The sequence below is a fragment of the Chelonus insularis genome, unplaced genomic scaffold, assembly GCF_013357705.1.
Source record: "Chelonus insularis isolate UGA/USDA-ARS -01 unplaced genomic scaffold, ASM1335770v1 contig_93_pilon, whole genome shotgun sequence".
Lineage (NCBI taxonomy): Eukaryota > Metazoa > Arthropoda > Insecta > Hymenoptera > Braconidae > Chelonus > Chelonus insularis.
This window is the reverse complement of record NW_023276782.1, coordinates 942,652-958,765: the sequence shown is the minus strand read 5'-3', so window position 1 is coordinate 958,765 and position 16,114 is coordinate 942,652. Positions and strand designations below refer to the sequence as shown.

Here is a 16,114-nt window from a genome sequence, read left to right as displayed (position 1 = left end):
TAAACGTGGGTTTGAATAATGTACAGATGAACAGAACATGCGCAGTAGAATTTAAGCTAAAAAGTGTCAGTGCCACGCCATCAACATAACAACAATGGCGAGAATTCGTGAACACCGGCGAAGACGAGAAAAATATAATCAATATTCAGATATGTTACTTGTAACTGTGGTTGCATTTGTCTTCATTCTACTCCAAGATTGTCATTCATCATCATCTGCTGATTTAAGTTTAGTCAATGATGAAGAACTACTCCAATATATCAACACAGAAAAATATGTCGTTGTTCTTTTCAGTGAGTTTACATCCAAATTTATCATTAACAGCTGTTTGAATGCAAATAGTTGTATTATAAATTTTATTTTCTATTTAATTATTTAGTAATATATTTATTCTTTAATTAATAATAGTAACAATTTATATAATATTTTAATTCATTAACTGAATTATTGATAACTGAAGTTATATTATTTGTCTCTTTTAGCAAAAGACGATTGTCCAGAATGCAAAAAGTATGAAGATGAGCTCATTAATTTGAGAGAACATTTAGTTGATGCTCTATCAGCATGGATAGTTAAAGCATCCAATAGCTATCTACGTAAAATATATAGTCCAGCTAGTGAACCAGCTTTAGTATTCTTCAGAAATGGAATACCTCTTTTATATGATGGTAAGAATTTAAATGATTAGATTTGCAAACTGAATTGATATTCTTTTGCAAAGTTAAAACTGCATGTATTATCATAATTATACAAAATGTAGGATTTACTGTTGATATGGTAAAATTTAAGAGTTTAATCACTGTTTATTAAACTTTGAATTCATTTCTTTCACGTAAATTTATATTTGTTGAAATAATTATTCATCAGAAAATATTTTGTGAATATCATTTAAAGTAAATGAAATGAAAATTTAATTTCTTCTGCTGAAATGAACGTTAACTATACGATAATTAACGATCTAGTGTATTATTTATACCCATATTTGAAACTTTGTATTTAATGTAATTGATTTATAAATTTATTAAAGGGTAATGTATGTATATTATACACGGAAAATCATCAATATCTAATTAAAAACTTTCATCGTTTTCAGGACCTTTAGATGATGAAGAAATATCTCATACATTTATTAATAATAGAGAACCTTTGGTGAAAGAATTAATTGATGATAATTTCGAGCACTTAACTCAAGCTTCATCAGGTGCTACTACTGGAGACTGGTTTGTAATGTTGTAAGTATTAATTTCTTCAACAATTTAAGTTAACAGTATTTAATAATTACAGAAATCTAATATTTTATCAGTTTTAACGAACTCAAAGTTAGTTGGTTCATAATAAAAGTTTATATTGAATTTTGGAAGTATACATAACGTTGATAATTGTCAATTATTGTTTTAAACTTTTTATTTAATAACTCAATTACAAGTACATTAGATGAATAACGAAAATTTATTCACAAATTATTTTAAAATTGCCACAATTTTCAATAAAAATCTATCAATATAAATATTGATATAAGTATACAATACTACAATTTAATTTACAAGAATGGAATATTACAATGAATATAAATAATTATGATTAATGGAAAATTCATTTGATAAAATAAAATTAGTTGCACTTCACTAAAAATTAATCTGAAACAACATTATGTGAAACATATATACTACAATAGTGGTGTTTTAATTATTTTAAATTCGAGCATCTTGATAAATATATTTTATCAAATTAATATTTCTATTATTCTTATTATAAATATTACAATTTCAGTTATAGCAGTAATTGCGTGGAATGCCAAAGAATGGGAGCAAGGTGGGAAGCTGTTGCATCCAAATTAAAGCAAAGAATTAATGTAGCTCGAGTAAATAAACATACAACTGGAGCTTCTACCGCAAGAAGATTTAACATCTTTGAGGTCCCAGAATTCATATTGTTAGTTTTTATCGCTCTTATTATTTACAAATTAAATAATAGTAATTTTTGAAAAAAATTTTATAATTTAATATTTATAATTTTGTCTACCAGATTTCGTCAAGGCAAGATGTACAGATATCAAATTCCTAAATATGATATCAACTCATTTGTATCTTTTGCTAAAGAATGGTATAGAAATGCTCAAGGAGAGAAAGTTCCTGTACCACAAAGTCCATTGTAAGTATCGATAATCAATACTTAATTAAAAATCAAATGATCATTTAATTCTACATGATTTATACAATAATTGCAGTGACGATTTAACTTTAATGATTGCTAATTTCCTGAGAGAAAATCCATGGCTTATGAAATTAGGAAGCATAACTATTGGAGTGTTTGTAATAGTTTCAGTAGCATCTAAATTAAGACGTAAACCAGAACTTCCAGAGAAAAAAGAAAAATAATTTTAACAATCTATTTTTCAAATGTTTTATCCTTACTCATCTCTAATTTTGTAATAAATATTTTTTACTTCAATAAATAATTTATGCATTGTTTTTCTCACACAGCAAAATTATTTCATAAAACACATTCAACTAAATTATATGGAATGATACAGATGTTGTAACATAAAAAAAAATTGTCAAGCTGTCATACATAAAATTCATTTAAGTCTCTTTGTAATCTAAACTGAAAAAATTTGTACTAAATATTATCAACAGATACATTTATTCTAAATATCGTTGTTGGATTAGCTAAAGCAATGCGGATACTATTCTCAAACTTTTCTTGAATTGATGAGAACTCCATCATATTGCTAGGCTTAGACTGCATCCAAAGCCCGTCAAACTCATAAAATAAATAACTATAAAATTGATGAAAGGCACGAATACTTGGCAGTGTTTTTGATGAATTGTAGATATGAGTTTTAGCCGTACCATCACGTAAAAGCCTTAACGCCATGCTCGTAATATTAATTCCAACAATAGCAAAAGCATATCCATGTCGTGGATGTGTTGAATGCAATAAGACGTGTGCAGCAGCAACTGGATACTCTTCAGCAAAGTATACTAAATTTTTAAGTCCTAAAATTCCCATTCCTCTAAAGTCTGTTTTTGGATCGTCACCTTGGAAACCAATGTCCTGCCATTGTTTGGTTACTCTTGCCTCAAGAGCTTCTGTGGGTTTTAATAAATTCCACAATTTTAGCAATAATATTTCATGCTCCGGATCATCTGAATCATATGCCGTTTGCCTCAATTCTTCACAATCTGCGACCAGTTGACGGTATCCCCAAATTAATTCTACACATTTGCCAAATGACTTGGCAAAATCTGGATGTGCTGTAGGATTTATTTTCTTTATGAGTAAAACTGACCTTATGGATTCTTCTAAAATTTTACGTTCAGTTTTAATAGTTATCCCTTGTTGCTCAGCAATACCATCGAGATGTGCAACTAAGACTTTAATCTTTGCATTACGGGATTGTCTTAATGATTGCTCCACCCCCAACGCTCGTGACGCACCCGAGGGTTCACCATAACAAATCCTTTGAAGTTCACACATTTGGGTTGTGTGACGTAAAAACCATTTTACAAAAGGTCTAAAGTACCAACAAATCAATGTCCAGATATTAGTAAACATTTTTAATCTTTGAAGTCAATAACTTTCTCAAATATATCATATCTAAAGACAATGAGACTTATGATGAAAGGTTATAGATCTAAAGTATAAACATCTGCTTGTTTTTTATACTTATGACTGCACTTCATTAAAAAATTTTAATTAATATTTTTGTGTGATATTTTATGAAGTTTTGAAAACCCTAAATATTGACTTTTTTGTTTAATTTCACGTAAAAATCGTTAAAACGTTGGCCGGCAACTAAACACTAGATTGAACACACACACAACATTCAATGTCATTAATGTCACAAGCGTCACAAGTGACGCCATATTCCGTCATCAGTTATCAACAGTCGGTAATGAAGCAATCTGTTCAAAATTTTTAAATTCCATCATTTCTGCGGCAAATTCAATTTTTGTTTCATCAATGCTCGATTTTGTAGTAATCTAGGGTTGATTGTAATCAACTTAGGATGAATTCTGATCTTAGAAATTTAATATATTCAGCATATCATAGCTCGAATGTTCGATTCATCATTGAAATTAAATAAGAAGAAGATTAAATCATAATTAAATACTGAGATTTAACCTAAATTTAACATAACAATCAGTTATTAATGATGAAAAAGTATTGACCAAATTCTAGATGGAATTAATGTGTAATTGGAGATATTTGATGAATGAAAAAAGGAAGTGAAGAGTTGAGATAGATTTTCAAATTTATTTCCATTCAAGAATGTAACACCTTAATAAATATAAAATTAAAAATTACATTTAATTGTTGATAAATATAAGGTTTGATAGAATTATAGTGTCATAGGTAAATTAATTATTGTGTTATTGGTAATTTTCATTAAAAAGAAATACAAAACAACCAAAAAATAGATTGCAATGACGCCAGATTGCGCTGGTTTATCAAAAACACATGAATTTATTCTAAGTAGAGTATACCGACTTCGTTATATAGTGCGCGAAAACATTGCACGCATGTAGGTCAATCGCAAGGATATTTTTCTTCCCTCGCCATATTGCAAACGATCACTATACTGCCAGCTGGTCGCCATCGAATTCTTAATTAGTTTAGTAATTAATTCAAAGTACAAAATTTAGGAAATTAGATAAAATTTTTTGGGAATATTTTCAATATTTAATTAAATCAAAAATTGAAAGTTAATAAATATATAAAAAGTTAGTGAAATTTCTGATTATTTGGTTTTAGTGGGTGGATTCCCCGCGCGTTAAATTGCATTCGAAATCTACTGTGAAGGCAACAGGTGTCTGCTAAAATTGTTGCCTCATGTGTGTTTATTCTACGTATTGTTATAATATTTTGTTTCTATACATTGTTTGAATAACATTTTTATGATTTATATCCAACAAAGTAAATCTACTTGAATATTTGCATCAATCTATAGAATGGACTACGATTATCTTATCAAATTTTTGGCTCTTGGCGATTCCGGAGTAGGAAAAACAAGTTTTCTGTATCATTACACTGATGGAATATTTGATGCTCGGTTTGTGTCAACCGTAGGCATTGATTTCCGAGAGAAAAGAATCGTAAGTAATTTATTGGAATTTATTTAATAATATTCTAATCAATATTTGAAAAATAACGGGGGTTTTTTTTTGTCAGATATACAAGACGCAAGGTGGAAGATCTCAAAGAGTTCACTTGCAACTTTGGGATACAGCCGGTCAAGAAAGGTTTTAACTAAATAAAATTATTTTACAATTCGATTGAGAAAAAAACTATTTTTTTTTTTTTCAAATAAAGGAACAAATTTTAATAAACTATTTTTTCAACATATAGCTCCTTTGTTCTTTGGGCAAAAAATTTTTCAGTAGTTTTATTATAAAATTATTGAGTGAAATATAATAATAAAAGTTTTTATTTCTATAATAGATTTTTTTCTGACGAAAAAAATAATTTTTCTCTCATTTTGTTGATAAATATTATAAAAAGATGTCGAATTTTAACACTAAAACTAACCATTAACATAGATTCCGAAGTTTAACAACTGCATTTTACCGGGATTCTATGGGTTTTCTTTTATTGTTCGATCTAACAAATGAACAGTCTTTCCTTGAGGTACGAAATTGGTTGGAACAGCTCAAGGTATAATAAACAAAATGATAATTATTTTTTAATAATTATTTACTTACTTTACTGATAAAAATTTTGTAAATTGCAAAGAATTACTTTTGCCTCAATTAAAACACATCAATTCTTTATTTAGAATAAAATTAACACAAAAAATAGTTCTTTGCAAAAGTTCAAAAAATAATTACTATAAATAAGTTATTCCAATTATTCTACAGTTAACTTTTTATTTTCATGTAGACACATGCTTACTGCGAAGACCCAGACATAATTTTGTGTGGAAATAAAGCTGATCTTACATACAAGCGAGTAGTTAGTGAAAAAAAAGCTCGAGAATTAGCTAACAAACATGGGTAAGATTATTTTAAATGTGCTTAGAAAAGAAATTTTATAAGATAATTTGTAAAAAAGAATCCTTCATTATAAACAAGAATATGAGAGCTGAAATTGAAATTTATAGAATGATCTACATGGAGACTAGTGCAGCAACTGGCCAAAATGTATCACGAGCGATAGATGTATTGCTAGATCGAGTAATGCGTAGAATGGAAGCAACAATGGATTCATCGCCATTACCTCATCAACGAGTATTACGATGTCACGAACAAGATCCTGTGCCATCAAAAGCTGCCTGTTCTTGCTGACATTGCTATATAGCGTAGAGTAAGGTATTTATCTTACTCTGACGCAGATATACTAATCCGATTAACTTTTAATTACCAGCTGACAATTGCTTGGGAATACAGGGTTTAACTATCTTGTTGGATATTATCAAAACATGTTTTTGTGGTTGTGATGACTTATAAGGTTGATTAATTAACGGAGAATATCTTCAAGTCAATAACTCTAACTCAAATTTACTCATAACTGATTGCATCTAATAAAACCATAACATTATTTATTAATCCATTGTAAAAGTCATTCAAAGTTTTGAAAGATTTACGTTATCATTTTTATTAAAAATTCAATTATTTATTAAAATTTAAATCAATTTATTTATCATGTAAGTATGAAGATTTTTTAATATACAGTAGAATCGCTCAAAGGTCCGACAATTTGAGAGTGTAATAAATTTATATTAAAATACAGTATAAATTTGAGGTAATAATGTACTTAAACACTTTCAAGTAAGGATTAAAAATCGGACATTTGAAATATTCTACTGTATTTTGTTAATATGATATTATTAGATGCAGTCATAATAAATAATTGTGCTTTCATAAAATTCAAATAATGACAATCTATAAATTTGGCTGTATTACTAAAGGATTGTTCTATTTTCAAAATTTCTTAAACGTGATTCTCTAATGATAAGCCAAAAATCAACGATAGATATTTATACTATCAAAACAAAAATGTTTACAAATATATATGACTATATTCTATCGTTCAATTATTATTATATACGAATTCTAGAGTATTCAAAATGGTTTCAACAACTATTATATACAATGTAAATTATACATGCATTAAGGTATTATAAATATGTATGATACTGCCGCTAAAATATTGTTTTAAAATGTTTAAAGTTATTATTAAAAATGCTTTGATAAAGATTTTTCAGTATCTTTTTTCATATTTTAAAAAATGTTTTTTATATTTTAATATTTACTATCTATTTTCGATAAATAATTTTAATGAAAAAATTTACATTATTTACATTGTTATCACAAATTATATAATTCACTAACTCCTTCGTAAGAGTATTTCCAAGTCAGACACGCGATTTTTTCCATCTATATGTTCTATTTGAGTTCTTGGAGACAAATTGTTTATTTCACTAGTATTTTTCACCTGATTGATGTCTGTATGTCTTGTGGAAGCACTTAAAATAGTTTTTTTAACTTCAAACTTTTTTGAATTAAAAAATTTACCAATAAATTTCACCGAAAATAAATTGTTTTGAGCTGTTAACTTTTTTTTGCTTTTTTTCACATTCACTTGAACATCATTATTGTAGGTATTATGATAATTGTAATTGGTTGGATAAAAGTATTTTTTCTGCATCATTTCACCGTTTTCTTTATCTTCTGGTAACGTCAAATGCTTAATTTTATCATAAACTCTCGAATTTTCTGGCAAAGTCAAGTCATTTGTCTTCCTTGGAGAAGCTATCGTCTTCATAGCCTCTACAATTCTTCTTTTAATCCTTGAAATATTTTCCAAGGCATTTACTGCATGAAATGATTGATCTTCTCGATTTTGAAAGTTTTCCTTCCTAGAATCTTCAGTTACGTAAAGAATTCGTAAATGGGAATCAGCTTCTTTACTCAGTAATCTTGTAATAGCAACCTGAAGAAAGAAATAAGAAGACTTCAGTTTATAAGGATACAACTTGAGTTAATTTTTTTGTAGAACCAGAATGTGATAACATACCAAAGCAATGGTAACAATTAGCATCCCAATTGCTACTGCATACCACCTGTCGGTCATCCACTGCTGGAAACGAGCTAGACTGACGTCGGATAGCAAGAGTCTTCGTAGGGTTGCTAATGGACCAGTTGGATCCACCTACAGGTGATAACAATTAATATCAGTAATATATTGGGGAATGATAAGAGCGATGTTAACAATGGCCATACCTCTCGACATCGTTGGAAAATGTCACAGTATCCATTATAATCATTACAAGGAGTTCCTGGCTTTGACATCATGTTTGGAATTTCATATGGAGGTGAATTCCAATCGAACGATGAGCTTGAAACATTTTAAAACATTTCAAAAGTTTTGATAGATGTTAATAGAAAAATAAGAATCTGTATTATCTTAATAAGAAATTATTCATCTGAATTATCTTTTGTAATTATTAGAATAATTTCTTGATTTTTTTAATGATTTTAATAAATAAACTTGAAGCTTCAATTTTTAGGTCAAAGAAAATTTATAAAGGAAAACATGATGGATAATTGGTCAGCTCTGAACACTCTTTGTGCTGTGAATAGCGACATGTTGACGTTACTTGTCAGTATAAAAGTTTATTCTGAAAGATGTTTTTTATTTATGATTGAAAAATAATTGTTAGCTAAAATAAAAAATTTTTTCTTGAGAAAGTAGAAAAAAAAAGGTCTGAAAATTTTCTTATAAAACTTTACTAATAATAAAATTTTCTTTTCGAATTTATTCATTAAATCTTAAGAGCTGAATAAAAAAAGAAGTAATAAACTTTGTATTACTTTTAATTCTTTCAGCTAATATGCTAACAGATTTAAAAATGGTTTTAATTCAGGGGACTTACAGACACGGTTGGTTTTCTCCAGGCAATTTACAGCATAATTCACAACTTTTGGTTGGCGGGTCATTTGGTCCTGCGGTACACTGACATGACTCGAGACCGTAAGCTAGACAAATGCTGCCAGTGCATTCCTGAAAGAGAAATCGAGATTTATTTTTGAAGCTTTTACACTTATTTATTTTACACCAACCCGTGTAAAAAAATTTCGTTCCCCAAAGGTTTCCCGAATGTTCCCCAGTGGAGAAATTCCCCTCGTAAGACTATGGGGTACGTTTGGGGAACAAATTTTTTTTTTGATAATTTTTCAAAAACTGTGAAACATAAATATGTGCATAACTTCTATGATAATGGTGGTATGGGGTTGATTGAGGACTTAAATGGAAGATCTGGACGAGAGGAAAAAAGCCAATATGGTGGAAATCATAATTGTCGCGAAATTCATGCAAAAATTAGAGCAAGTTCCGGTTTTACCCCATTTTAGGAGTGAAAAAATTAATTTTTTACATGTTTGACCCGATTCCGCATTTCTACGCATCAAGACAAAGAGAATGAGTGGTCGATCATCAAAATCGGACAACTTTGATTTTTCGACCCAAAAAAATGGCAAGTGGTACCCCTTTCCATTTTTTTAGGCCAAAAAATAAAAGTACTCCGATTTTCAAGTTTGACCACTCATTCTCTTCGTCTTGATGCCTAGAAATGCGGAATCCGGGCACCGCTCGGAAAAACTCACTTTAACACCCTCAAAATGGGGTAAAACTGGATACACATTAAAACTCATCATCCCCTTCACTTTAAACCCTTATAACTTATGAACGGACGGTCCAATAATCATTTTTAGGGACGTTTTAGAAAGATTAAAATCTGAGCTATTCAACGATATCCATAAATTTATAGAAAAAAATTTCTTTCGCCCTTAAAATCACTAAAATATTAAAAAAAATCACATTTTGTTGTAAGTTTGCCAACTATTTTGGCGATTTTGAGGGTGAAAAAAATTTTTTAAACCTTTTTCATAGATATGTATCTTTAGCTTAGATTTTGAAGTTTTTAAATACATCCTTAAAATCATCATTCGATAACTCGTATAAGAGTTAGAGAGGTCCAAAGTCGAAGTAAGAGTCAAAAAATGATTTACTTTCGACTTTGGACCTCTCTAACTCTTATACGAGTTATCGAATGATGATTTTAAGGATGTATTTAAAAACTTCAAAATCTAAGCTAAAGATACATATCTATGAAAAAGGTTTAAAAAATTTTTTTCACCCTCAAAATCGCCAAAATAGTTGGCAAACTTACAACAAAATGTGATTTTTTTTAATATTTTAGTGATTTTAAGGGCGAAAGAAATTTTTTTCTATAAATTTATGGATATCGTTGAATAGCTCAGATTTTAATCTTTCTAAAACGTCCCTAAAAATGATTATTGGACCGTCCGTTCATAAGTTATAAGGGTTTAAAGTGAAGGGGATGATGAGTTTTAATGTGTATCCAGTTTTACCCCATTTTGAGGGTGTTAAAGTGAGTTTTTCCGAGCGGTGCCCGGATTCCGCATTTCTAGGCATCAAGACGAAGAGAATGAGTGGTCAAACTTGAAAATCGGAGTACTTTTATTTTTTGGCCTAAAAAAATGGAAAGGGGTACCACTTGCCATTTTTTTGGGTCGAAAAATCAAAGTTGTCCGATTTTGATGATCGACCACTCATTCTCTTCGTCTTGATGCGTAGAAATGCGGAATCGGGTCAAACATGTAAAAAATTAATTTTTTCACTCCTAAAATGGGGTAAAACCGGAACTTGCTCTAATTTTTGCATGAATTTCGCGACAATTATGATTTCCACCATATTGGCTTTTTTCCTCTCGTCCAGATCTTCCATTTAAGTCCTCAATCAACCCCATACCACCATTATCATAGAAGTTATGCACATATTTATGTTTCACAGTTTTTGAAAATTTTTTCATACGGGAAGTTACTATTCCTATCTCTGAATGGATTTATCTATTTTACTATGGTAAAATGCGGTTTGTTTGATGAAAATTTAAATGAACGAATATTCTATCCAATTGTATTGCAGTTTTTTATGTTTACAACATATCATACGATATTGTCTACACTTCTATCTTCATCTCTTTTCTATTCTCGTGTGTTCGTTTTAGATGATCGTAGGATTCGAGCATTTGCAAGTTAAATTTCCAACAACGCACACATGACTCCGGAACTTGGTAATCTGCCGTATGGAATTCCTAGTTGTGTTCTGGACGATGGACTTTGTGATATTATTTCCGTGTTCATAAAGTGCAGAATACATTTTCATAAACTTTCATAACAACTTTAAGCACAATTGTTCTCAAAATCCAAGAATAATTATCTTTATATGTAACAAGAACATAAAAGAGAGTATTTATGAAGACAAAAAACTCCACAGTACTAAAAATGATTTAAGTAATAATTTGTAATAGTAGAAATAATTTTTATCACATGAAAACGACCATCAATGGGTTAAAAAAAAAAATTTAATCATTCTTTATTTTTATTTGTAATAAGAATTTATTTCTATTGCTTTCAAATACTTATCCTACTTTCATAATAATTATTTTTTCCTTTCAAATGAGATTATGTTTTAAACTTTCATTTGAAAATAAATTTCTGTTATTATGATTTAAAGAAAATTTTCAGATATTCCAATTATTTAGAAACTTGTTATGAAACATAAATCCTGTACGATGAAAATGAATTTCAAGAATACCTTCCTAACGCGATAACGAATGAATTTTATAATTAATGTCTGTAATAATTGTTTCTTAGCTTCATTAATTTTTTTTAAGTGAAGAGAAATGTAGGAAAATCAAGAAATAATATTTCTATTAAATCGAGTAATATTAAAAAAGTACGGTCAAAGAAATATTCTAACAAAATTAACATCATTAAAATTATTTAATTGAATGATATTAATAAATGATGTTAAATCAATTTACTTATTAAAAGTATTTATTATTCATTCTGAAAATTCTGTGGATAATTCAATTTATTGAATTCCAATGAAATTAACTGATAAAACTCTTACGAATTTCCATCTTAATATGTGTGATAAAAAAAACCGTATTCCACTGACCTATATGACAAGTAGTACCTATTAAATACTTCCAACTTTTTGCTTCATAATAAAAAAGATTTGAAAAAGAGGAATTATTGAGAGAACCGTGGTGAAAATCGAAAATCAAGTTTTGATTAAATCTTTATGTTCCAGGGTCTCTACAATAGTCGTTATTTTAGATAGTTTTCAAAAGGTTATCTCTGTGTGAGCGTGTGTAGCTTGAATACGTAAATCTAGTAAAATTCTGACCAAAGATATCTCGAAAATAGCTCTGCGAAATTTGATCTAAAATTTTTTTTTCATTATGTAGATACGAAATAACTTGAAGTTGTTTTGATTTCATCTAAACCGATTATATCATCTCCAAGATAATGGAAAAATCAACTTCTAGTTCAAAAAATAATCCATGATGTTTTAAGTGAATTATGTTGAATCAAATTTCAAAGAACAATTGGTTTAATTTGACTCCACTGATTATACTGAGAAACTGAATTGTCATATTTTACGTAAAACTTGTTTATTGTTTTCCAACTTGCAATTGTTATTGCTCAGTATATGTAAATTTATGTGATTTGTATAATAATATTGAAATGCTTACTCCCATGTAGCAAACGAATTCCTCATTGCATATTGTCTTGTTGGGTTTGTTAACGGATGGTGGACACTGGGGACCTCGACCATCACAGAAACTTGCATCCCTGCATCCATTGTCTTCTCGACACTTTGTCCCACTACGTAACGAACATTCTGTCGTACAACAGGGACCCTAGAAATTGTTTTTGATCCTCCATTAATACAAATCGAATTGATTTATCAGTCATTAAAATCAAATTTATTCCCGAATATATTGACCTTCTACTTCAATAAGAATTTCACACCAGTGAGATTTATAGCTTTATCTAATCTACTTAGTATCTACTTTGTTGGTAATTCCATCCTTGTACTACTTGATACTGAATACTGTACAAAATGACACGTGTAATGCAATTAATTCACTTTGTAAACTAACTTTGGAAAATTCCCAGTAACTAATTATGGATATAAATAAATCCGTGTTCTCTGAATCGAACTGAAATTAGGCGGATAATTGTATAGTAGCTATAGCTAATTATATATTGTAATTACGTTAATTTTGCTTGTAGCATTTTTGATTTGTAAATAATTGTATCTACGGACAATGAATTTCAGATTTTAATCTCATTGTCTTTGAAACAAAAATTATTTAAAAAAGCACTGGCAATATATCAAGTATAAAATATAAATTACTTGATAAATCATGGAATAATAAATGTCATTTTTACTTGAAACTTTTAAATTTCACTACAATAGACTGAAATTGTAAATGAAAACTGTCTTCATTTTTAATTTTTCTCACTTGGAATAAACGTAACTAAATAAGAAGTCAAGTAAACGACTGAAAAAATCACAACGAAAGTAAGAGCACTTAAAATCTAAAATGCATAATGGACAGTATAAATGAGTCTAGACAATTGTTTGTATTAAGGAGAATTGTTGAAAGCTGAATGCAGTTCTGATTAAAAATTAAATTGCCATGAGAATAGCGAGTTTACTTGGCTAGGACTGCAAACTGCGTCTTCAGTTAAACGACAAGGTATTTCAAATGGAGCATGATGTAATCGTTGAGGATGGCAACACGGATCGTTGCAGTCTTCTTCCCATCCACAATCGCATTCTTCGCCTTCTTCTACTACTCCATTACCACAAATGGCCACTTGAAGTTCTGGAAAAAATTTAATGAATTAACAGTAATACTAGACAAATATTTGCTTTTTCATTCTTTTTGTTGTCCAGTCAAATTCTCATCTATTCTTTTCGTTCTCTCATTTCGTATTTAATCATGTAAACGTCACAGATAGGGCGGAAGTGGTAGGGAAGTGAAGAGGACTACCATCATAATACGTATTGCAATATCTATTCTGATACGTTATCACGAGTACGCATTAATTTCGAAACTGATTTCGCATGGAATCTGCCTACGATCAATGATAGCTTTCAGTTCTGTAATATCATTGGTATTACCATTGCTCCCATTATTTGACTCTTCAATAACGATACCGAAATTATCCTCTGGTGTACTGCTTGTTAATAATAAAAAAAATAACAATTATTTGATTTATAAAGAATTGTTATAAAGTCATGTAATATTTGATACCATGAATTATTAAATTTTCAAAAATAAAATATAAATATTATCTAAATAAACTTGAAAAAATATTTATCAAATTTAAATTACAATACATAATAGGTAACTTTAGGAATATTTAAATGTAAATAAAATTTACTCTGTATTAGAATCTTCACCTTCCCATTAGTAATCTCCTAATTCTAATTTACATTTACATGAACCAATCACACTTGATTCCCATGCAACCACCTGATACTAAACATCTGAAAATTTATCAGAAATTGTATGAGTGAGGATAATGAAGAACTTGTCAGCATGGTGTAAAGCTGGGATTAGTAACAGGAATCTAAAACTGTTTATCATGACTATTAATCTTAGTTGCCCATAAATGTGAAAATTGAATTTCTGAAGTTATTAAAGGAGAAAAATGACACTTAGACACTAGTTAAAAATTATCTCCAAGACAGTATAAAGTCAAAGTGATGATTGCTACGATTTTTCTTCAACGATTTCAAATAAATTAAAAAATTTCATTTCTTAGTAGTTTTTGATGAATGAGCACATTTAATATAATTTAAATTTAACACGTAACTAAAATAGTTTTTTGTATAAAAAATATGTTAAGTTATCAAAATTTAGATAAAAAAAATTAAAGCAATCTGATACTCAATGGCTTTATGGAGCATAAAGGACATTTTCTTAATTAAAATGTCAATCAAGTCTTCTAATTAATACGCTTGATATTTTCTAATAAAATAATAAGAAATTTCTGTTAGCAGAAAATAATGTGAAGCAAAATAAAGTATTAAGCTATTTAATTTTACAAAATTCGAATTGAAATTCCAGATAATAACGTATCTTTCATTGGCTCTTAATATCATAAAATCTGGCTCAGTCGGAAACCTAGATGGAAAATTGCAAGAAAATTGAATCATTGAGTTATCTGAGTCTAGACTCTTATCACGATTCACTGGAGAAGTTCAATCGACAAAGCTTTAGATACGGATTTACTGACACTAATTGAATGTACCGACGTGATGTCTAATTTGATTTGTTGAAGCCTCATTGACGTATGCTAGATTTCCTTTTATCTCGTACTTTCTTCAACCTTTGTTCATAAAAGTTTCATCATCCATACCTTCATATTTATGTGGCTTCCTTTTTTTATGTTCTATTTTATTCGTACAATTTTCAGATAAAGAGACTCACTTTCAGATTTATATTTATGATTATTCACTACAGAAAAAAATAGTGAATAAAGCTGTTTACCTGCAAAGCAACCCTTGGTAGACCTAGCCTTGATGTTCAATACAGGATTAATTGAGATAAGACTGCAAGGACTAAATCTATTGTTGTTTCTCTTATCTCCACTAGTCGCTCTTGCAAACATAATAAAGTTCCCATCTTCTCCTCCTGGAGAACATTCATCTGGGTCGTGCTATATTATTACAACAAAAAGAAAAAGTTAAAAATACAGATCAACATGGATTTAGAGAGATATATTTTTACATTCATGTTTTTCACAATGGAAATAAATGAGTATTTATAAAATATTCAGATTGCAGATATATTTGTACCAAACATTCACAGTGAATTTTAAGCTTTGAATTGTAATAATGGTTTATTCAGTTTAGTTGTTTTTTAATATTGTTTCTTAACAAGAAATTTGGGAAGTACCCAATGTTTTGATGTACAATGATGATAGTGTTGGAATAAATGAATTATAATTTAATCTATTGTTATATAAAATAACAATTAATAAATAATTTTTTTTTTAAATATAGATATTGTAGAATATTTTAAAATATTTTATAAAATATTACAACTAATATTTTAAAAGTGACTGACAGAGTAAATCACTTAAATTTCAAAAACCATAAAAGATAGTGTAGAAATATTTTAGAAAAATTTCAAAAATAGATGAGATTATTGGAGAATTGGAAAACCATTTTCTAGATTCGTTATACAATTTTGTATAGCAAGATTTGCTGTACGATT

At 28.8% G+C, this 16,114-nt stretch overlaps 4 protein-coding genes across 4 annotated transcripts in view; 2 read left to right on the top strand and 2 right to left on the bottom strand.

Moving 5' to 3' along the window:
• Positions 1-81: 81 nt before the first annotated feature.
• On the top strand, positions 82-2,478 carry LOC118072466 (thioredoxin domain-containing protein). Its single transcript, XM_035092361.1, has 6 exons — positions 82-293; positions 483-668; positions 1,094-1,232; positions 1,771-1,932; positions 2,026-2,151; positions 2,228-2,478. Exons 1-6 carry the CDS (start codon positions 95-97, stop codon positions 2,376-2,378), a joined length of 963 nt encoding a protein of 320 aa, XP_034948252.1. The 5' UTR covers positions 82-94; the 3' UTR covers positions 2,379-2,478.
• On the bottom strand, positions 2,458-3,825 carry LOC118072467 (ELMO domain-containing protein 2). Its single transcript, XM_035092362.1, has one exon. It carries the CDS (start codon positions 3,556-3,558, stop codon positions 2,620-2,622), a length of 939 nt encoding a protein of 312 aa, XP_034948253.1. The 5' UTR covers positions 3,559-3,825; the 3' UTR covers positions 2,458-2,619.
• A 705-nt stretch (positions 3,826-4,530) lies between these two features.
• Positions 4,531-7,540, top strand: LOC118072454 (RAS oncogene family member Rab27). The gene is made up of 7 exons (XM_035092342.1): positions 4,531-4,617; positions 4,759-4,838; positions 4,955-5,099; positions 5,176-5,246; positions 5,544-5,658; positions 5,884-5,996; positions 6,104-7,540. The coding sequence occupies exons 3-7, from the start codon at positions 4,956-4,958 to the stop codon at positions 6,285-6,287; spliced, it is 627 nt and encodes a 208-aa protein (XP_034948233.1). The 5' UTR covers positions 4,531-4,617; positions 4,759-4,838; position 4,955; the 3' UTR covers positions 6,288-7,540.
• The window catches only part of LOC118072453 (disintegrin and metalloproteinase domain-containing protein 10-like), a 36,243-nt gene continuing 27,379 nt past the window's right edge, over positions 7,251-16,114 (bottom strand). The window contains exons 12-18 of the mRNA XM_035092341.1: positions 15,386-15,554; positions 13,542-13,711; positions 12,569-12,736; positions 8,879-9,006; positions 8,226-8,340; positions 8,020-8,154; positions 7,251-7,935 (exon numbers count right to left, since the gene is read on the bottom strand). Of these exons, the coding sequence (XP_034948232.1) occupies positions 7,330-7,935; positions 8,020-8,154; positions 8,226-8,340; positions 8,879-9,006; positions 12,569-12,736; positions 13,542-13,711; positions 15,386-15,554 (1,491 nt within the window). The 3' untranslated portion in view covers positions 7,251-7,329. The remainder of the gene's footprint in view (positions 7,936-8,019; positions 8,155-8,225; positions 8,341-8,878; positions 9,007-12,568; positions 12,737-13,541; positions 13,712-15,385; positions 15,555-16,114) is intronic.

Bases quoted from the DNA above. Each gene is read 5' to 3' on its own strand.
- LOC118072466 (XM_035092361.1), top strand. From the start codon at position 95: ATGGCGAGAATTCGTGAACACCGGCGAAGACGAGAAAAATATAATCAA. The intron at 669-1,093 runs GTAAGAATTTAA...CATCGTTTTCAG, and splicing joins AATACCTCTTTTATATGATG to GACCTTTAGATGATGAAGAA. The intron at 1,233-1,770 runs GTAAGTATTAAT...TTACAATTTCAG, and splicing joins GGAGACTGGTTTGTAATGTT to TTATAGCAGTAATTGCGTGG.
- LOC118072467 (XM_035092362.1), bottom strand. From the start codon at position 3,558: ATGTTTACTAATATCTGGACATTGATTTGTTGGTACTTTAGACCTTTT.
- LOC118072454 (XM_035092342.1), top strand. From the start codon at position 4,956: ATGGACTACGATTATCTTATCAAATTTTTGGCTCTTGGCGATTCCGGA. The intron at 5,247-5,543 runs GTTTTAACTAAA...CCATTAACATAG, and splicing joins GATACAGCCGGTCAAGAAAG to ATTCCGAAGTTTAACAACTG. The intron at 5,659-5,883 runs GTATAATAAACA...ATTTTCATGTAG, and splicing joins ATTGGTTGGAACAGCTCAAG to ACACATGCTTACTGCGAAGA.